Raw genomic sequence first — 22,471 nt, 5'->3', positions numbered from 1 at the left:
GATGGGTGGCCCTCGTAGAAACTCACCTGTAGAAGAAGGGTTATCCTCACCAGATTAAGGCCATATATAGAACACAGAATGTACTTTAGAGCTAAAGCCCGCATATTGTCTTGTTTATAGAGAAAGGTTACTAGATGTGTCCTACCTAATTGAAAAGTTCAATTTCTTTGCTCCATGTAGTGTGTGTAGGAATGCCACCGGAGATGAGAATTGTGCTTGGGCATGGCAACAAGTATCTGGGTACCCTGTTCTGATTTTTGAAAGAAACAGGGTTGTTTTAATGTGTATATTACCAACAGTGTTGTTATACCCTAGTGTGTGTTGAGAATGAACGTTATTAGCATTGATGTGCTGTGTGAAGGCAGAATATTGAGTGCATTAACCTTCAATTAGGTCACTGTGAATGGTATGTAAATAAGAATGAGTGAGTGTGTGAATGGGTTTCTGTCATGAGAGGAGAGACTGAGGCAGACCCAAAAGCTGTCAAGAAATAAAAACTGGTGGAACAGTTCAGAAAAATAAAGGGGTAATTATTATGGAAAATACCCATTATCTACATGGAGAACATATGCAATAATGTGGTATGTAGGTAGCTTCAAAACATCATCAGGCATTTTGTGCATACCTAAAGTATGAGTAATCAAAAACTTGGTAGAACATTCTGTCAACACTTGTGCCTTTTAAAAGGGGTTACCCTGACAAAAAATCAGACAGCTAAGCAGTCCTAAACTATTAACATGCAAAATAGTACATGAATGCATCTAAAATCTTCAAAACCTGGACAAACATAATACCGTGACATCTTGGGTGCCGGGGGCAAAGGAGCTGTGGGTAATGAACAAATAACTGGCCAGATAAAACCATATATAGACCCCAGAACCTACATTTACTTAGTATAAATAATCAAACATAAACTACTCCATCTAACAATAGGTTCTCAAAAAACAAAAGGAGAAATGTATGAACTCCAGACGTGCCAGACACAGTAAAATCATTATTAAAGAACCCTTACTAGCCAATGCATTGAGGTTAGGTAGGGCGAAACTCATGTGAGCTACTCGCATCTGAAAAAAGATTTACACAACATTGATATATTCAATAATGGCCTCATTTGTAGATTATTCAATGAAGAGGAAGAAACTGCCACCCACATGACGAATGGGAAACTCATAACCAAGAGTACACCATAAGAAGTCACAAGAAAAAGAATTGCAGTATTGTAGCAACCTACTACTTCTTAAGAAAAGGATCAAATGAATTGAGCTTAATTAAGGAACTAGGAAAAATACCCTAAGCCAGAAGGCTGCAGAACTTGGGGAATACAAAATATGCACTTCCTATTATGCCCTTATTATTATTATCATCATATCATCAGCAGCATTAAGGCATAATAAGACCTTTACCAGGCCCTTTTTAAATATTAACCAACTTCATAAAGATGAAATCCTTTTGGATAGTAGTTGTGGGAATGCCAATCATTCTGGCTATGCTATGCCAATTTCTTCCATCTTTCAATAACTATCCCTGTGTTTCTATCTAAATTAGAATATTATCATAATCCATTTGATAAAACAAGGAGAGGTTAATTAATTTGTGCTTTAATAAGCCTCCCCTTTTCCTGAATCATGAATAAAATTTAGCATTACACTCCAAACGGATTTTTCTAATAAGGAAGAAAAAATATTTAGGATGACCACATTTTTACCCCCACAGTATAAACATATATGGATAAAAGTGTACTCCTAAGCTTTCTAATGGATAAATGTCTGCCATACAAAAATTTGTATGGCATCTATTGAATGTAATAAAGATACTGATAAAACTAATATGTATGCATACAAAATTTTTTGATGTTTCTTCATTTTCTTTAAACAAAATTTTTTTCTTAACATATGTAATGTGGACTCATTAAATGAATGATTTTTTAATAACAAGTACGGTCCAAAATAATAAGTTATAACAAGTGGGATTGGGTTGCCCACTAACAGTTTTGAGTTTCCATTAGTAGTACCAAACTATTGCAAATGCAGTACTGACAACCAGAAGAGAAAAAAAGGTCCAAAATAAAGAGCGTATATTTACAATTTGCTATAAAATTGTAAGAAATTAAAAACAATAAAGTACATTTATATTTGTATGTACAAATACTTTGATTAAACCTAAAATTTCTATATTGTGTACATCATTGTATAAACTCATAGTTATATCTTATATGTATTTGTATACTTTAAACAATGTTTATAAATCACAGGCCCTGAAGATAATCTCAATTGAGACCGAAACATTGGCACAACAAAGAAAATGTTTTTCTAAACCTATGTCACGCCAGACTGCATCTTGCGACCTCAAAATAATCATTATTTGATTGGGGGAAGGGTTTATAGAATGATTTTTGAGGCTAAAGAGGCCAGAGTTTTCAGATTTACACTCAATCTGTATGTTAATTTTATGTAATTGTTTTAGATGCTGAAAGAGCCGTATTCTCGCCTGATCTACCTCATCATTCCCTTCACTGGGATGTATATTGGCAAATATTTGGACAACCAGGAAACCTTAAGAATGACTCGATTCAGAGATAAGAGTGCCCTTTATGGTAGAACCTTACAACTAGGGGAACAACCCTCATGGCCATGAAACAACATTAGTTCAAAAACACTTTTATTAATTACAAATGAAGTTTGTTCAGGTACAGAGTTGTACTTAGAAAAATAATCTATGTAAATATCAAAAAATAAATGTTATAAAAAATAATGCACTTGGTTGATTTTTGTTTAATAAATAAAACAAGCTTTATAGGAGCCTACTCACAGAAATATACAATGTATATTTGAACAAAATATATATGCACTAATTCAATTTATGATTGTTAATGTTTATTTCAATTTTATCCAATTTATAACCAATAATAATAACTAAATTTTTTCACATGATATAGGTTACTAACAGCAAGGGCATTAAGAATTGATAGAACATTTTATTAGTGTAGCTATATAAACCAAACAGATAAGTTATATCAAATATTTATATATCATTAAATTAAAAATAATAATACTGTTAAATGAAATTAGTTATTTTAAAAGTTTTGTCTGGTTTTTTTATTGGCTTCACTAAAATATTCTCCTTGTCTTGCAATATTCTCGATCGATTGTGTACCTTCTTACTCTCTAGCCAGATTTTTGGCTGAGAAGTTTCTGTCAAATCCTCTGGACTATGAGATGAACAAGTGACAGAAGTTGGCCTTATAAAATTATCACCCAAAATTTTTCTTTTCTCTTCAAAATGCACTCGTTTTGAACGTGTCTCTATTGTATTTCTTACAAACAACGGCCTTGGAAATTGATTAGGGTCTATTCTTGCAACAGTCCGGGAGACACTTGTATCACCGGGATCGGCAGAAATATCGCTTACATTTCCATCGTGCACCATTGCATACAGTCTTGGATCTTTTCTCCTTTTGCTGTAAACCTCGGCTAAAACCAACTTTTCTTTTGCTTGTCTCTCTAACAGAGCCAACTGTTTTTCTTTGTTTAAAAGTGACCTCTCTTTTATTGCCATCCCTTCTTCTTTCTCCTTCAATCTTTCTTCTCTTTTTCTTAACGTTTCTAATCTTGACAACCATTTTCCTTTAAATGTATTGTTGGTCACTTCCTCGGCATCTGTAGTCATGCTAAGGTTTTGTAAAGCTTTCAGGCAAACATTTTCCAAGTCTATCGAGCTTTTGGATGGTTTTGGAGCTGATTTTATATTTACCACAACAAGTGGGTGATGGAGTATCATTTCTATCGTAGGTCGAAATTCGTGTTTAACGCTTAACATAAATGATATTACTTTCCTTAAATTTTCTGAATAAAAACTTGGAATTTCTTTATACCTGAAAAAATTAAAATCAATTAAAAATATCAAAAAAAATTATTGTACACGAGCAATACTCTTACTTTCCGCTTTTAATCTTAAAAGTGAGCTCTTTCATATTAGTACCATTAAATGGTGGCCTCAGCGAGCACATTTCATAAACCAAACATCCTAAAGCCCAGATATCAGATTTCCTGTTATGTCCATGTCCTCTTACTACTTCCTTGAAAACAAAATGTACATATAATAACTACAGATTTTTTAAATTTTATTATTAACACATACAGGACTCAAATAATATGGTGTTCCAACAAAATTAGTTGTTGTGGGTTCGTCCTGCTCTATCCTAGCCAGCCCAAAATCGCCAAGCTTTGCATTTCCCTCTTGATCAAGAAACACATTTGCTGGTTTTATATCCCTATGAAGGACTGTAAAGCCAACCAGCTTTGTATGGCATACTTGAATCGCTTTCGACACTTGATAGAGGATTCGCCAAATAAACTCCTCTGAAAGTGACTTGTTTACACTGTAATAAATTGTGGTGTAATTTTTTTTTTAAACAAACAAATGTAACATGAATATAAAGTTTATACTTTTTAGAGTCTTTGATGACAGCAGCTAAATCTCCCCCTTGGCACCATTCTGTTATTATATAAAGTGTAGTTGTTTCTACATGAATAATTCTATCAAAGTACTTTACTATGTTTGGGTGATCTAATTTACTTAGAAGATTTACTTCAGACACCAGATTCTAAGCAAACAAAAACAAAGCAATGAATAAAGGTAAGTGTATAATGTAAATGCAAAAGAATTGATCAGCATTAAACCCAAGAGAATAGACAGACACAGGGCAAAATAGAGTTTAACTTGTGATCACTGATTTTCAGACCAACAACCACCACCATAATTAAAGTTACTGCTGTTTTATATCTTAAAGAATTAATCTATAAAATTTAGGAATTATTGCAAACTGTCAGATGAATACATAATGAATCCACATCTTTCACAAATAATATGAACAAAAGGTTGAACATCTTGTCTACACAGTTCGGTTGTTTCTGGTCATCCTAGTCTACAAATCTTCGTTCATACCAAACCAAATCTTTCAAATTACAGTTCATCGCCCCAGACCTCAATAAGAAGTCTTTCAGTTTTATCTTTGTTGCAATTTTGCTATTTAGATAATTAAACAATCTCAACTATATTTACAAGAAATTACAGTTTTGTACAGTGTTATGAGCTTTGCTAAAATGCATGAACAATGTTCAAATGTTCAACAATGTTCTTTGTAACAAAAGAAAGTGTTCGTGCTTCTGTACATTAATTTAGCTATAGTTGGGGGAGAGGGGGGCGCAGCATAAGTTCATCACTTTAAGGTAAAAGTCCCGGTTTGAATGCAAATTATCCGCTGGGGCCCTGTATTCAAACTTACAACTTACAATTATTTTTTTTAAACACCTCGAGGGTTGATATGACCTCTGCTGCTGCAAACATCATTATTAATTTTTTTTAAAATTGCCAAATAAATTGTTTTGATTATTGATGCTGATTAGAAGAGGTCCAGCAATGACTACTTCCTGAACGAATTATTTCTGATGACACATAAAATTCAATCTGTCATAGGAGAATAGGCTAGTCTATTTATTATGAATTTAAAAAAAAAAGATTTATTGAGAGTCAAATCTTATTTTACCTAAAGTTATTACCGATGTTAATTGTTCAGCTCAGGATGATTTTTTTAAGTTTTCTGTATAAACTTTGAATACCTTTTCTTGATTTTTTAAAATATTTTGTCTGTATGAACCTTGCGATGGGGGTTCAGACCAGAGAAGCAAACTCCAATCTGATGCGAAAGTTTAATATAGTCGTTCGTTGCAAATAAGATTTAAAATTGGTCGAATTTGGTATATAAACCAAACACTTTTACGTATTGGGTACAGCATTGTGTATAGAATGAAGGAAAGTTGGGAATCAAATAAAATCTTTGATGGTAGTAACGTGTTTTAAAGTATTGTCAATATATAGTATAGTTACAGTAGACAGAAGAAGAAGTTATAAAAAATGAAATTGTATGATATTCAGAGATATTATAGGATAATAGGTTAATATTAGACAAAACCACTGATGAAATTAAGAGGAATATAGCATGATTGTTCCTTTTATAATGCACTTTCTGTGCAAATGACAACCCAAAAGTAGGTGTCTGGCAAAACAATGTCAAACATCAGTTAAAATAGTCATTATTATTATTGTCATAATAATATTCATTTCAGTCATATACTTAATCTAAATTAAAAAGCATAACTTTGTTAATTATTGATAAATCTAATAACAGCCTTTTATAACAATATTAAAAATTCAGAAATACATACAGCCAACTCTTCTTAATTAGAAACTTGATAATGCGAATTTCTTGAAAATACAAACTCTTCAGCAGGCCACTTCGATAAATTGAAAAATTCTGCATTTTATGATATGCTTGAAAAAGCATGCTATTAATTGGTTAGGGGGTTATTAATTGAAATGGGGCCATTTCCCATCTTTGTAATTTGCAGTTTTTCTTTGTCATATTCCTTTAAAATTTCAATGTATTGTTTACTTCCTTACACCCTAAAGTTCCCTAGAATTTTCTCTAGTTTGTTATGTTCTGTGGTCAGTGTTTTGTCAATGTGTTCTCAGCACTGGTCACTTCGGAAAATCATTTAAACAAAGAACGCCAGGCCATATTGAAATGAAAACTTTACAATTTTTTTTTTAATAATGCGTAACAATATTCCATTTTACAGTTGATCTAATTCTGCTTTTTCATTAGTTTTACTGTTTTATATGTACACTTTAAGTTAAAACTTGGAAAAATGCATATCAACTCTTAACAATTTTTGTTCTTTCCTCGTCATAATTGGAATATCCTTATAATTTGAATTATTTTTGTAGTTCGTTGAGTTTTGAATTATCAAGAGACAAATGTATTATGTTCTCTGTGGTCCTTACTGGTGGTCTCTGGTGCCTTTACTCTAATTTTTTATTCTTGTTGGTTTTTATCAATCTGGTACAGCCTAAGGTGAAGAAGGAATATTGAGAATTGACAGTAGAGAATGGATTTGGATTTATATAAGCTCAAATCAGCACATGCATATACATAGAGATGTGTGGTGATTAGTGACCGTTAGTCGATAATTATTCAGAAATCGTGAGATGCGGGTGATGTAGGTTTCAGAAAAACATTTTCTTTATCATCCCAACATTTCTATCTTTATTGAGATCGAAATGTTGGGACGATAAAGAAAATGTTTTTCTGAAACCTACATCACACCAGACCACATCTCACGATTTCTGAATAAATATGCGTAGAGAGTTAAGCCTATCACTTCTTCCAGCTGCCAGCACTTCCATCATTGTGAAATTTACAATAAATCACCAGCAGGCAATGAGAATCACCCACCTTGTGTCTTGCCAGTATGGGTTCAGACCTCAGTGTTATCCGTACAGCCGCTGAGATTTGAGGATATCAATGGCTAGGTCATTTTATTCCCAACGTGATCAATCTCCAGATCCAAACCCATTCACACTCTCACTCACACTTAACATTCTTTCCTATTTAAGACATTCACCCACTTGATAATCATTCATCACCCTCTACACAGATTATACAACTAACCTAATTGAGGATCGATGGGTTACTCGACATTCAGCCATCAGCCCTCTCCCACATTTGCACACAATAAATATAATCAGCCTCATTGTACACAAAACGAGATCTCTACAGAGATTTATTTACAGTAAAACATTCCTTTTTTTCTATAAAAATTGGAAGCAGATTTCGGTCAAATAAAGTGTACGATTATGAACGTCTCTACCACCACAGTGAATCAGTGTTTTATCGTTAAATCTTTAACTTTGGCTCAAATTTCCTTCATTTATTGGTTATAAAGAGTCTGAATGACAACAAAACTAAATGGCACTGGTGTTGGTTTACTTGTCTGATTATTAGTCGTTTCAGGTCAGAGAAAATCTAAAACCTTTGTATTTTTAAAATTCTCATTGTTCCAAACTTCAAATGAGTGTCATTCCATAAAAATTTATTTACCTTCTTATTATCCTCGCTTAGTTTTCCGTAATCGACGGCTTTCCAAACAAACAACTGATTTGTTATCTTGGACTTAACTTTGTAACAAGTACCGAATGTACCCCGGCCTATAATACTCAATACCTCATAATCTTCAAGTCTTTGAGACATTACCAGCTTATTGATGAGATATCATCGATTGAGAATTGAAATTATATTACATAAATTCGCGAGTTTTTCCGTTGGGATTTGTTTTTCGTAAATTGTTTTTCTTCCTTTCGTTTTTTTTTAAATTCAAATCCCATCCCTTCCCCGAGTTAACCGTTTTTGCAATCGGAAGAGTCAGTGGTAATACGATCAGAAATTTGGTTACAAATTTAAAAAAAATCTATTAATTATAATTATCTTGAAATAACAATAAAATTTGTGATAACATAAATTTATGTTAATAAAATTATGTAATTATTGGACGAATATCAATGTCTCGCCCGGTCTCATTGGCCGTTCAACCAGCAGTGTTGTAAGTTTGTAACTTCTAAGCACAGCAGCAGCTTGCTTGGAAAGTATGTCAGAGAAACTGAGAAAGTAACAACGTCGTAACCTATCTTTGATTGTCAACATGATTACTATTTGTCCGTGTTGTCAGAGATGTTTCTCCGACAATGAACCTTGACCCCTGAGTGGAAAATGTCCCAGTTCTCCAACACCGCCTACTCTGTTTAAACGAGTAATATTCTTTCATCTTATAATAAATATGGACTCCGACGCCCAGGAACTGGCAGACACTTGGGCCAATTTTATTCGAGTCGATATGAGCCAAGGGGTATGGACATAACATTTTTCCCTTAAATTAAAAAAATTGAACAGAAACAAATTTCATTTTAATATAAAAAAACTTTCATCTATGTTAGAAATTCATAGAACAGTAACTAATTATGAAAAGACAATGGAAATAATTATTATTTATCTGCCTTTCCTACTGGTTGGACATTTTTAATATTTGTAGCATAGTTGTCTGTTTTGATTTAGATTGATATTTCGCCATCTTCAATGGTAGGTCTATAATAAAACGTAACAATCACTGAAGAGTTGAAATCTTTATTAGCTATATTTCATTCAATTTTTGTCTATTCTTACATAACTTTCCTACATATATTCTTGTTCGGGACAATCTCACTGTGTTAGCCAAGTCGTCTGCTCCGCCATACCTTTACTGAGGCTCTTGAAACTTAGATTGAGGCTGGCGTTACAGATGAGTCAAAAACTGGTGAAGGTGTGGCGTGTATCACGAGGTGCATCCACTTTGTGATTGTTCCCACTGCACTGTACTATTTACTCAGCATAATTATGTGATGTGGTATGTGCTTGGGGTGATACATGATGGTGGTTCTGCCTACCTCAACTGCACTGACTCCCTTAGGTGTGGTTATTGCTGTATATGGCAGGTTCATTGTCAACCCTCTTGTTGGAGAAATACAACTGGAGCAGCTCTGCAAAACAGTGGGTGTATGTAATAAAAAGGCAGATGAGTTGGCTAAGGTCGAGATATTCCAACCTCTGGACTTAACCACTGTGATGTTCAAAATGCAATAAAAACAACGATTGAAAGAAGGTGGCAGCGTCGGTGGGCTGGTTCAGCAGGGAAATGCTCTTGGATCAAAAGCACTGTTGATGGATGGACCTCGGAGGATTTGAATCCTAAAGTAAGGGTCATCCTCACTTGATTAAGGAGAGGCCATGCGAGGTTGATACATGAACTCTTATTTTTGGGTTAAAGCCCCATACGGAGAAAGGTTGTTTAACATGCCCTAACTAATTTAAGGGTGTGATTCCTTAGTTTTATTTAGAGAGTGTGGAATAGAAGCTTCCATTGTCATTAAACAACAAAGCTCATTTTATATTGTTTAAAGACTTTTTTAAGGGGGCATCGTTGGCCGCAACGGTTTAGGCGTTGACACGGCGCTCATCACTGTGAGGTAAAGGTCCCAGGTTCGAATCCAGCAGCTCTGCATTCGAACCCGACATACCTACAAATGGGCTTTTTGTCAAAAACACCGGCACCCCGAGGGTTGATATAACCTCTGCTGTTGCGATAAGACAGTAAACTTAATAAACACATATTGCATTCAATCTAAAACAATTTTTTTAACATAAAAAGAAAATATTTTCTTTCTCACAAAAGATTAAATTGCCAGTGGTCTGTAAGAAGCGATAGGTCACATGTGCAGATTTGAGTTTATATAAATCCAAATTCATTCACTCCTGTCGATGCTTGATATTCCTTTTTCGCCCTATAAGTATATTGTGCCTGATGAATAAAACCAGCAATAATAAGCAAATTAGATTGAAGGTTCATCACCCCAAGAACATAACATTTCTAATGTTTTAAGATTGTCATCAAAAGCTGTTATTAGATTTATCTAATCTAAATGATTTTTTTAATTTTAGATTAAGAATGTGGAAAATTCTATTGAAGATACCCTTACAAGGCTAGATGAGTTTACTGGAGTTATCGATTTGGTTAGAATATTTTATTGTATTGAAGTTAAACGTATTTTGGGTTTATTCTGTTATTTCCGCCCCACAGCTGAGACGAGAGTCAAACTTCGAGGCGGCCTACACCATACTGGCAAAAAAACCTGAACTCATGCTCCTGTTCGAAAGAATTAGGAAACTCGAAAGAATCATCGACACTGTGAAACAGACTGTCAATTCATTTGAACACATTGTCACAACTGCCGAAAGTGAACTTAATTTTACTCCCGAGGGTAAATTGTTAAATTATATAAAACCACTATTTTTTGTAAGTATTTAAAATCTGGTTTGTTTTAACAAACAATTCTTGTTTTAATGCAAATTTTAAAAAATTCCAGAAAAAACAGAGTGCAAGCCTAACAAGAAGTGGTGCCTTGCCTACTTTTATAAGTCCAGAAATATTCTCAACCAAAGATTTGTTTGCAGAGTGATTTATTCAGTTATTCAAGGTTCCATTACAAATATTTAATTTTATTAAAATTTTAATTAAAAAACAACCATTTTTAATATATATATTTTATGATATTATAAAAAAAATTATCTTGTAAATTTTTTTAATATATTTTTTTTATACAAGTTATATCACTTGTAACAAAACTGAGTAAATGATTATGATATAAATAAGTAAGTTTTTTAAGTGTTTCACATTTTAACAACTTACATCTTGGTATTAATATGTTGACAAGTATAAATTCTAGACTTGTATTAGTAAAAAACCAACATGCAGATTTCTTAAAGCATCTTAAAATGGAATGATGAATTTTTAGGGCAAAATGTAAAAGAAAAAACGTCTTTCTATAAAGTTATAATGATGGAGATGTGTTGTTTTTATGTTATTCATTTTTAATTATTTAATTTTTTAAAATTATTATTGTGAGATTGTTAATGAAATTTAATTGAAATAGCGTGCAAGTCAACTAAGAATTCTTCAACCAATCTTAGAACAACTAGTTGGACTCTTGGTTTAAAAGATCGATTGACTATTTCAATAGTAGTGTATACTATTTTTATAATAAATTTAATTCTCAGATTTAATAAAGAATTTCAGTAAACCATATTTTTTAGTCTTAAATACAATTTATTACCTACTGCATACTGTTTATTCAATTTTATAAAGTCAAATACCTGAGTACTGCATATTATTTATTTCTCTTGTTTTAGGAAAAGTGTGGACTGGAATTGCTTATTTTTCCTTTTATTTGTCTTTCCATGATTTGTGAAAAAAAAGAACTGTTTTACTACGTTATATATAATCAAATATTCAAAGATAAAAACCGGGATTGTGTTTAGGAAAAAATGTGCAAAGATGCTAAAGAAATCTACAACCTTGCAATAATCTTTTTAAAGTGCAAAACTTGGCTAACATTAATAGAAACGATGAACGTGGGGTGAGTAAGTGATTCAATTTTTGTAAATGATGGTTCTCCTCGCAGATTTGAAATTAAAATCACGAGAAAAGTCAAATCTATGAGTAGAACTATCTTTACAAAAAGTGGCTAACATTGTTTAAGTCAGTGTACAATCTGAAAAAAAAAAAAAATCACCAATGTAACATAACTCAAAATTAGTAAACATTGGCACAAAAAATGAGAATTTAATGAAAAAAGTATTTTATTTATTAAGTGAAAAAAGTAATTTTGTTTATTGTTAAGGAATGAAAGAATGATAAACTAATTAGGATAGGAATAAAAAAAAATTAAATAGCCAATTTGTAAATTAAAATTATGAAACCCTGTTTAGTTCAGCTTTTTAAGATTTCTCATAGCCTCTTATGTGCTTTACCAGCTCCTCTTCTAAAACGTTCTTTACCAAGTAGGAACTAAGTTAACAATTTTTGGATTAAGTTTGTGATTATAAAGAAAAAAAACATTTTTTTTCAACTTTGATCTTTTTTATTATTTGTACGCTAATATCATAATACCGTCCTTTTCTTTTGTGGGGCATGTGTAAAAAGAAGCACCTCTTGCCAGTCGCTAGGGGCGATTTTTATCTTTTACATAACTTCTACCTACGTGCAGTAGCAGCACGGAATGGGATTATTAATATTATTTTACATGTCAACAATTTTTGTTAAACAGGTTGCATAGGTGTCTGGTAACATGAAACAATATGATATTAACTTGCTTCTTTCTTGGCTTGATTCCTTTCTGAGAGGACGATTTTACAGCGTTGTGTGTAATAGTTCCATCTCATTTTCTGTCTGGGATCCCTCAGGGCTCTCACCTTGGGCTGATACTTATTTTAATTACTTTTCATTGACTTATCGACTTTTTTTCTTCATATTATCTTCCATTGCGGATTGTAAATTACTTAACTAGATTTACATGCTTTCTTTACTTGGTGCTGTAGTATTGGTTTGTGTTCAATCAAAATGCAAATGCATTAAATTCAATGACTTCTAAGCAGAAGGATTGTGATTCTTGGTCGTATCACATTGTAAAGTAGATGAAATAAATGTCTTAGGTATCGTCCGATATGTAAAAAGTCCGGCATCTCATACGCCGGGAGTCTTCGAGAGTGGGCCCCTTTAATCATCTCACCTCCCCGGGAAACTCAATTTCTTCAGTCTGTGATTTTTTTCACAAACTCTTTATATACTTTTAAAAAGATCTCTTATGCTTAATGATCGTATCTGTTGTTTCTGTAGATAAACTCTTTAACATTTTGTTTTTATCACATTATTTTTATTTTATATTGTTATTTTTGTTATTTATTTTAGCTTATACTTTTGATTGTATTATAAGCATATGGCTGTTCTTTGTAGAGCTTATATTGAGATAAATAAATAATAAAAAACCTCTGGTGACATTAATATGGGATCTGGCGTTTTTTTGCCGTCTAGAGGCTTGAATCAAACAATTGTTTTTTTAATATATATATTTTTTTAATAGAGACACAGACTTGGTAAAAACATTATTTGGTTCTCAAAAATAGTTCTTGAATGGTTTTACCAAATGGGTGACTGAATTGCTAATTATTAACCTATGACTAGCTTTATTTACGGTTTTCTCTGTAAAAAAAGTTCTGCTACTAACAAACAAAGCCAAGATAGCTAATATCAATATTTGAGAGAACTTTAAACAAATTTGGACCTATGAACAACCAACTTGTTGAATCACAGACAAAAAGATCAATCTTAATAAATCCTTCAGTAACTAATAGGATAAGGCTGCAATGATCCGTATTATTATTTTGTACTTTTTCTGGTATACAACACATTATCTACACATCGTATGAATATCACATCGTATACAATGAAAGATAATTCATCAATGAACTCTGCATATGCAAATAATTTAGAGATAAACATTTAATAATTAAATGTTAATTATTTTCTCACAATTTCCGAATAATCGTTAATTAGATTGTAAATATTTAAGACTGACTGGGTACTTGTATTATCAAAACACAATCATTTTGTATAAGTACATTAGTATATTTGTATTATAATTTTTCACAAATCTTTTTGTGTTAATTATTCTAAAAACAAAATGTATAATTTGAATTATCAAATAATTCATGTAGTCACATCACTTTCGTTTTTGAATTGCTTCCAAGGATGCATGTTTTCTGGATCTTCTATTTCTAATGTGTTCAAGTGGTTAACAACATCGACAAATTTTCTATAGTCTTGTAAGAAATCTTTATTATTGAATTTTAGATTTACTTCAACTCCGCTTTCTTTCAATTTAATTTGTTCATTTATTTTATAGTGAAGCGAATTTACGTGACGCATGAAAATGTTGTTGGGTTTGATTTTTTCTCTCAAGAGAATGCCAACTAAATAAATTATCATTTTTAAATTCCAAGCTTCACAGCCGCAGTGGACCAAAGTGCCTAGAATTTCAACGTTGACCCTGCCACAAAACATATTATTATTTGACAAAAAACATACACACTTAGTATTCTTACGGTATTCCCAATTCTTTCATCCCTTCCAATAGTTCCTTGGCTTCTGATAATCTTCTACAACCGAGGGCCAAAACTCCAAAGGTTATAGTATTTGGAACTAGTTTTTCACTAGCTATAATCTTGAGTACTTCTCTACCGGCTGGAAACTGATTTTCCATATTTCTCTTTTTAATGAGCATGTTGCAAAAATCAATATCCATTTTGACATTTGATTTTTTCATTTCTTCAATAAGAAACTGAAAATGAATGCGACAAAAACTTGAGTCAATAACATAAGTCTGTTGCGTGAGAGAATTACTAACTTGTTCTGCATCTCTGGATGCAGGTATCAAAGATAGAAGTTGAGTAAATGTTTTGACATCAGGTTTTATTTTAGAATGAGCCATAATCTCTAGAAAACCTTGTGCACCACCGAATAACATCAACCTACAAATATAATTTCATTAATTTGTACAAATTTGTACTACATGATACAAACACATACTTGTGCCAATTTTTTTCAATCTTATCTACATATATTAAAGTTGAGAATTGTGGTTCAATTGCAAGTAAGTTTGCTGTCAATGTATTCGTTTCATTAAGTGGTACTAAATTACATGAGTCATCTGAATTATTAAAAGAAGACTCAATATTTTTGAATTGATTTTCCTCCCTCACTATTAAGAAACTCTGAAATATTTATATATATATATAAAACACTTATTAATTATAAGCAATAATTACCAATTTGTCATTAGGGAGATATTCCTGTAGTGCTTCCTTAACTTCACTCGGTTTTCCCAATTGGCAATCCCTTGTGCATCTCAAAAGTAGATTATAAGTGTATAAATTAGGCTTTATTTTCAGCTTGATTAATTTCCTCCAAACCTAAAAAAAATTAAGACAAAAAAAACAAAAACAATAGGACAAAAAAAATTAAATTATGTTATTTTACTATTAATGCATGCCGAAGTCCTGATTTAACATCAGAAGCGCAGGCTTGTAGTAAGAAATTAATAGTGGTGGTTGTGATTTTTAAATTGTTTTGTTTCATCTCATCAACTATCGTAAAAGCCATTTGTATATCACCACACCTTCCGAAAGCTATAAAAAGTATTTTTATAAATACACAAATATACAAACTGATTTGAAAAGTACACTTGAAATCTGTTATTTAAATTACCTTTAATCATTGCATTAGCGTTAACTTCATTTATTTGATAACCTTTACGTTTCATAAGGTCTTTTAAATGCAAAGCTGCTTCTAATCCATCTTTTGGCCAAGGGTCATTGGCACAAGCGTTAAACAATGATGTGTAAGTGCTAGCTGATTCATTAACTCCTCTTTTTTTCATCTATAAGAATTAATAAATGTTAAAAATAACTAGCTTTACTTCAAACAAATTGTTGTGATAGTACTTGATTAAAAAGTTGAAAAGCTTTTTTTGTATAGCCAAGTTGTGCGCATCCACTAATAAGTAGATTGTAAATATATTTATCTGGTTTAGCGTTTTCCTTTTGAAGCATTCTTGTTTCCAAAACGTTAATTGCGCTTACAAGCTGAAACAGAAACATTATAATTAATGACAAAACGTATGTACAATAATACAAAAAATATTTACGTCTTTTGAATTAAGATGCTGTTTAATTATTTTGGCATATTCTATGGGTTTGAGTCTCACTTTTCCATCGATATTATCGATAAAGTCAACTTCTTCCTTGTCTCCCTTTTCTTCAGGCATTTCTTCAGCCTCTTTCCGGGACTGCTGTTTATTCAGTGTGCCAAATACATCAGGATTATTGTGCCTTGGTATGAAGTCCAATTTGGTTGACATCGTCGTTTTTGTTTGTTTTCTCAATTGAAGTATACGACTGAATGTCATAAAATACTTGGACGACATTTTATTTGCAATGCTAAAGAAAATAAGTATGTTTAATTATTACTTTGTTTTCATTATGTGGTTGGTTTGTTATTACGTATTTGCAATGTGAAAATTTCAAGTTTTCCAGGTAATGGATATCAATAACTATCATATCAGAGCGTTAAGGCATTGACAAGGCACTTATCACATAAGGTAAACTTCACGGATTCAAATCCAGTGATTCAAACGTGACATACTTCAATTTTTTTACAAAAACACCTGTACCCTGAGGGTATAATACATACATATATATACATATTTCATTCCCAAGTTTTTTCGTTTAGATATTCTTATCATACATAAAATGGATTTCTCAATAATTTTAGTTTTTCTTATTTTAAAAAGTGGCTGTCTTTTAAATATGTAATATACTGAAAAGTCTGAAGGTGAACAATTCACGACTTAAAAGTGTTGGATTTTTTTACAAAACGGTTGACTGGACTATTACCATTCCTAGTAATCACATTTGAATTATTATATACTTTAGCATAAACATTTATACAAGGAGGGATACTATCACCTCTTCTATGGAGCCTAACAGTTGACGAACTGCTCGAGACCCTGGACCGTTCAAGAATAAAATGTCAGGGATATGCGGATGACATAGTCCTGACTGCCAGGGGAAAATTCGAGGAAACTCTCTCTGATATAATCCAAGAGGGACTAAAAATCACAGAAGAATGGTGTAAAAACCGCTGATTTAGGAATCAACCCCAATAAAACAACTATAGTCGCTTTTACACGGAAAAGGAAACTTGATCACATGAGGGAAATAACACTCAATAACACCGTCATAGAAATCAAAAATGAAAAATATCTGGGCATCACACTAGATGTAGATGTGATATTTCAGGGTATGGTATACTGCGCCCTTTAAGAGCTATGTCCCCTGTGCTCTGCCTAAGCACATCGGTGAGTCCTATTTCATCAAGAAACTTGATTAATAGGCCTGGTTTCAGTGGTTGTAGTTCTTCTCTGGTCATATTGTACATTCCAAAACACTTCCTCCTGCGGGCTAATGTAGCTCCGCAGTTTGTTAGTAAGTGAGTTGGTGTTTCTTTTGCTTCCTTGCAGAATCTACATGTGCCATCTTGGATTATTCCAATTTTCTTTAGATGTCCATTTAGTCTACAGTGTCCTGTCAGGAATCCTGTTAGGATTCGCAGTCTATTCCTGCTTCCTTTGACACATTCTGTGATATCTTTCTTGCCAAACTTGGTTAGAAAATTCTTGGATTGTCTATGTCCAATAAGTGAATTCCAAAGTTCGCTCATTTTCTTTTTGTCCTTCTGTCTGAGATATTCGTTTATAGTGTGGATTCCTATGCCACAGAAGGGTTCGGGTCCTATCAGCGGTGTGGCAGCTCCTTTCCTTGCAAGGGTGTCCGCTTTCTCGTTGCCTTATACTCCCATGTGTCCTGGGACCCAGCAGAGGCTGACTTTATTCTGCGTACCTAAAATGTTAATTTGGTTTTGCAGTTCAGCACCATCCTTGAACTAATGGTATTTGAGCTTAGTACTTTGATGGCTGCTTGGCTATCTGACATGATAGCTACATTCTTGTTTTTGTATCCTCTATTTAAATTTAATTGGGTACATCTTTCAATTGCATGAATCTCAGCTTGGAAGATACTGATGTGTTTTCCCATGGGTTCTGAGTATTTGGTTGGAATACTCCTGCCCTCGTACCTTCTTGTGTTCTAGATCCATCTGTGTACCAGAGGATGGTGCCATTTTTAAAGGAGTTATTTCCCTTTCTTTCCCATTCCTTTTTGGTGCCCAGATGTATTAGGAATTTTTGGTTAAATTCAAACCTCCTGTTCATGTCATCTCTTGGAGCCATGAGTGATGGATGGTTTTTCCACAGTTTGTTTCTGTCTCTCCATTTCAGTTTTATTCCTGTTGGAGGTTTCTCTCTAATAAAGTTGATTATGGTTTTCTGTGCTGTCCTTTCTACCATGTGATGTAGGGGGATTAGTCCCAATATCTTTTCCATGCTAATTGTAGGACATGTTCTCATTGCTCCCGTTATGCAGATGCATGTAAGTCTCTGTATTTTTGTGAGTTCTTTCCTTTTGGTTACTTGCTCCGCTTTATCAGCCCAGGCTATAGCTCCGTATGTAAGTAAAGGTCTTACTATCATGGTGTACATCCATAACAGGGTTTCTGGCCTACATCCCCAGTTTCTCCCTGTTATTCTCCTGCACACCATCAAAGCTCGTGTCGCCTTTGTGATAATGGAGCTGATGTGTTTCTTGAATGTTAGTGTTTTATCTAGTGTGATGCCCAGATATTTGACTTCATTTTTTATTTCTATCACAGTGTTGTTGAGTTTGATTTCTTTCATGTGATCTAGTTTTCTTTTCCGTGTAAAAGTGACTATAGTTGTTTTGTTTGGATTAATCCCCAAGCCTGCACTTTTACACCATTCTTCTGCGATTTTCAGTCCCTCTTGGATTATATCGCAGTTTTTTCCCCAGGGAGGCTTCCATTGATACATGAGATGCGTTGTCGAAAGCTCCCTCAATGTCGAGGAATGTGCAGATTGCTATTTCTTTTGTTTCCAGTGTTTCTTTTAGGTCACTGGTTAGTTCGTACAGTGCAGTTTCTGTTGATCTTCCTGCTCTGTATGCATGCTGACAGTAATGGAGAGGCATGCATACAGACCAGTGCTGTCGTTCTTATATAGTTGTCTATCAGCTTTTCAAGGGTCTTTAATAAAAAGGATGTTTAGCTGATTGGTCTGTAGGATTTGGGGGATGTGGGGTCTCTTTTCCCCACTTTTGGTATAAACACCACCCTTGCCCTACGCCATGTCTGTGGTATATAACCTAGTGCTAAACTGCTTCTGTATATTCGTAGCAGTGTTGGAGTAATTATATCCATTCCTTTTTGTAACAGGATGGGAAAGATTCCATCTGTTCCTGGTGCTTTGTACGGGCTGAAAATGTTAATCGCCCAGAGGATTTTCTTCTCTGTGATTATTTCAGCTGCTTTCTTCCAATTTTCTTTCTTGGGATTGTCTGCTCTCACATTTTCTGGGGAGATGTTGTAGGTACTGCCTGGAAAATGTGTACTTAGAAGGAGCTTGGAGAAAACTCTCTCTGATATAATCCAAGAGGGACTAAATATCACAGAAGAATGGTGTAAAAACCGCTGACTTAGGAATCAACCCCAATAAAACAACTATAGTCGCTTTTACACGGAAAAGGAAATTTGATCACATGAGGGAAATAACACTCAATAACACCGTGATACAAATCAAAAATGAAGTCAAATATCTGGGCATCACACTAGATAAAACACTAACATTTAAGAAACACATCAGCTCTACCATCCATGAAGGCGACATGAGCTTTGATGGTATGCAGAAGAATAGCAGGAATAAACTGGGGATGCAGATTGGAAACCCTGTTATGGATGTACACCATGATAGTAAGACCTTTACTTACATATGGAGCTATAGCCTGGGCTGATAAAGCAGAACAAGTAACTAAAAGAAAAGAACTCACAAAAATACACATGCATGCATAATGGGAGCAATAAGAACATGTCCTACAATTAGCATGGAAAAATACTAGGATTAATCCCCCTACATCACATGGTAATAAGGACAGCACAGAAAACCATCATCAACTTTACCAAAGAGAAACCTCCAACAGGAATAAAACAAATGGAGAGATGGCAATAAACTATGGAAAGACCATCCAATACTCATGGCTCCAAGAGACAACATGAACAGGACGTTTGAATTTAACCAAAACTTCCGAATAAACCTGAGTACCAAAAAAAGAATGGGAAAGAGAGGGAAACAACTCTGGGCCAGTTTAAATCTTTTTTCACGGGATATGTAAGTATGATGTGACAGGTATAATGGGGAATGGGAGATGGTCTAGTAAATGCGATCATTATGCATTAAATCAACCACCTAAGTATGGCAATAATATAATTTGCTTCATTAGATCATCATTGATGTCTTTTTACCATCCTTTAAATAAATATTTTGTCACTGATTTTTTCAGTTTCTAGGCATTTAGTTTGCATTCGATTGCGGTTATGTGTAAATTAAACTAATATTTTATTTATTTATTCTGCATATAGGACAGCATGTCCTTTACAGAGGGAATGAGTCCAGGCTTATGTATATTACATATTTATATTATATAAGAAGCAAAAAATTACAAAACAATGAAAAAATAGAAAAAAAATCAATCCAAATACAAAAGAAGCAAAGAATGTAAATAAATTTAACATAACAATAAACTAAAAGTAAAAGAACTTAGATTTCTTCTCCAAAATAATAAAATGCCTTAGTGTTAATGAACTAGATAAAAACATAAATAAATTATTGACTTCTTTCCTTTGAGGGGACAATATTTTAAACAAAGGAATATTTAGCGGGAGGTATTTGCGCCTGAATTTTTTATATGTTGCGCAAATTAAAATAAGTGTCCAAGAGACTCCAATTCTCCTGTCTCACATGTCTGACAAGGGTATTGAGAGTCAATAGCCAGCCCAGAGTATTTTGTATATCTTGACATTAAATTACTGAGAGAAGGTGGACAAAATAATACATCACACCTAAGATGAGAAATGTAACTGATAGACTTCACCAGTGAGGAAATGACTAAACTATAAATCAACTTTTTTTTTTTTTTGGAACCAGAGACTGGAGGAGTTCCCTCCTGAGCACTGCAGCTGAGCTGTACAGCTTATTGTACTTTATCCCCGGCTCCATATTTTGGGGGAGGGCTCGCAACACAAATGTGAACTTGAGCCCCCGTTGTACCTGTGTTCTTCCATTGAAGAAACTCATTTTTGAAGGGGGTTGGGACCAAATTCAGGGTCGCTGAGATCCGATCCCGCCCCTTCCTTTGATGAGTGCCGTGTCAATTTCTTTCAATTGCAGCCCTTAGGCGTCAGAAAAAGTCCAGAGGTGACGGTGGGGATCGAACCCACGACCACGGGATCTACTAGCCGAGAATCTGACGCCTTAACCACTCGGCTACTGCGGACCCCATAAATCAACTTGCTAACATGGATTCTGTTTAAACAGTATGTACAGAGAGTCATTAGTCAAGTATTTGAATATTGTTGAATGTATTAAGTAAATAATTATACCTTCGGTTTTGTAGACTTTATGTAAAAATTAAAAAGAAATGTATGATATCAAATAATAGAATTTGGATGTTGTATTTATATAAGCTCAAATCTGACACACGTTCAGAGTTGAGCCTATCACTTCTCACAGTCCACTGGTAATTCCAGCTTTTGTAATTTACAATAATTACTGGCAGGCCTTGGGTGATGGCAGTCTACATCCAATTACCAAGGTTCTCCAGGTGCTGTCAACAGCTAGGTCAAGTCAGTGCCTAAACACATGCAGTTTCTAGATCCAAACCCATCCACACTTTCACTCTATCTTAAATATAATCCTTTCCTTCTTTCCTTTCTACATACCATTTTTACACTAATTAGGGTGGTGTAGTATTCAATATTCCTCCCTCTCCCTTTACTCGTATTATATAGCGATTGAGACAAGAAATTGAGATTCAATGGGGTACTCAATATTCTGTCATCAGCCCTCTCACACTAAACACTCTCAACACACGCAAGGGTTGCAAAACTATCAGTACCATGTACAATAAAACAACCGTTTCCTTCAAAAATTGGAACAGGGGATCCAGATAGCCATTACCATGCTCGTATCTGGTGGCAATCCTACACGCTCTCTATATAGAGCCAAGGAGTTACACCCTTCAATTAGGTGGGACCCATCGAGCAAAATTTCTCTACATGCTGGACCCAAGACTAAGAGTGCCAATGGCTTATCATTAATGCCGACCTGGCCCACTGACGTTGCCACCTTCTTTTATCATGTATTTTATTATACTTTTAGCGTCAGAGACCTAATACAGAACCATAGCTAATTTACTTTTATTAATAGAGTTAATACATGTTTTGTTTATAGTGATTACATACAATATATAAATTCATTAAAACTACTTTCAATTATCATGCATTTATTTAATCTTTCACCGTTTGTTTTAAATATTTTTACTTTGTAATCGGGTTATTTTTTATAACATAGTGCAATGGATTAGTACTTACTAGTTGCTACTCGGTTTTCAGTACTTGTAGTTAAGTTAAGTAACCACTAGTCCACTACCCAGTAAGAGTAACCCGCTATTCAGTACCTTAACTTG

The 22,471-nt window shown here is 33.7% G+C and overlaps 3 protein-coding genes across 3 annotated transcripts; 1 reads left to right on the top strand and 2 right to left on the bottom strand.

Annotated features, from left to right (window-relative positions):
* Positions 1-2,749: 2,749 nt before the first annotated feature.
* Positions 2,750-8,349, bottom strand: LOC106665699 (serine/threonine-protein kinase Nek2-like). The gene is made up of 5 exons (XM_014392328.2): positions 7,940-8,349; positions 4,446-4,603; positions 4,138-4,378; positions 3,936-4,075; positions 2,750-3,871 (listed from the first exon to the last, which is right to left on the bottom strand). The coding sequence occupies exons 1-5, from the start codon at positions 8,087-8,089 to the stop codon at positions 3,055-3,057; spliced, it is 1,506 nt and encodes a 501-aa protein (XP_014247814.1). The 5' UTR covers positions 8,090-8,349; the 3' UTR covers positions 2,750-3,054.
* A 122-nt stretch (positions 8,350-8,471) lies between these two features.
* On the top strand, positions 8,472-11,510 carry LOC106665700 (biogenesis of lysosome-related organelles complex 1 subunit 4-like). Its single transcript, XM_014392329.1, has 4 exons — positions 8,472-8,741; positions 10,367-10,438; positions 10,506-10,721; positions 10,792-11,510. Exons 1-4 carry the CDS (start codon positions 8,673-8,675, stop codon positions 10,882-10,884), a joined length of 450 nt encoding a protein of 149 aa, XP_014247815.1. The 5' UTR covers positions 8,472-8,672; the 3' UTR covers positions 10,885-11,510.
* A 2,387-nt stretch (positions 11,511-13,897) lies between these two features.
* LOC106665726 (pentatricopeptide repeat-containing protein 1, mitochondrial) lies at positions 13,898-22,471 on the bottom strand. Its single transcript, XM_014392385.2, has 10 exons — positions 22,377-22,471; positions 15,967-16,258; positions 15,764-15,904; positions 15,528-15,699; positions 15,300-15,448; positions 15,089-15,232; positions 14,850-15,034; positions 14,668-14,791; positions 14,366-14,601; positions 13,898-14,310 (listed from the first exon to the last, which is right to left on the bottom strand). Exons 2-10 carry the CDS (start codon positions 16,243-16,245, stop codon positions 13,971-13,973), a joined length of 1,770 nt encoding a protein of 589 aa, XP_014247871.1. The 5' UTR covers positions 16,246-16,258; positions 22,377-22,471; the 3' UTR covers positions 13,898-13,970.

The sequence above is a fragment of the Cimex lectularius genome, unplaced genomic scaffold (genome assembly GCF_000648675.2).
Source record: "Cimex lectularius strain Harlan isolate CLEC.00 unplaced genomic scaffold, Clec_2.1 scaffold129, whole genome shotgun sequence".
NCBI lineage: Eukaryota > Metazoa > Arthropoda > Insecta > Hemiptera > Cimicidae > Cimex > Cimex lectularius.
This window is presented reverse-complemented; position numbering and strand designations above follow the sequence as displayed.

Bases quoted from the DNA above. Each gene is read 5' to 3' on its own strand.
- LOC106665726 (XM_014392385.2), bottom strand. From the start codon at position 16,245: ATGTCGTCCAAGTATTTTATGACATTCAGTCGTATACTTCAATTGAGA. The intron at 15,905-15,966 runs GTAAATATTTTT...TTTCTGTTTCAG, and splicing joins AGCATCTTAATTCAAAAGAC to CTTGTAAGCGCAATTAACGT. The intron at 15,233-15,299 runs GTAAAATAACAT...AATTTTTTTTAG, and splicing joins GACTTCGGCATGCATTAATA to GTTTGGAGGAAATTAATCAA.
- LOC106665700 (XM_014392329.1), top strand. From the start codon at position 8,673: ATGGACTCCGACGCCCAGGAACTGGCAGACACTTGGGCCAATTTTATT. The intron at 8,742-10,366 runs GTATGGACATAA...TTTTAATTTTAG, and splicing joins GAGTCGATATGAGCCAAGGG to ATTAAGAATGTGGAAAATTC. The intron at 10,439-10,505 runs GTTAGAATATTT...TCCGCCCCACAG, and splicing joins TTACTGGAGTTATCGATTTG to CTGAGACGAGAGTCAAACTT.
- LOC106665699 (XM_014392328.2), bottom strand. From the start codon at position 8,089: ATGTCTCAAAGACTTGAAGATTATGAGGTATTGAGTATTATAGGCCGG. The intron at 4,379-4,445 runs GTATAAACTTTA...AATTTATTACAG, and splicing joins GTCATCAAAGACTCTAAAAA to TGTAAACAAGTCACTTTCAG. The intron at 4,076-4,137 runs GTATGTGTTAAT...TTTGTTTTCAAG, and splicing joins CACCATATTATTTGAGTCCT to GAAGTAGTAAGAGGACATGG.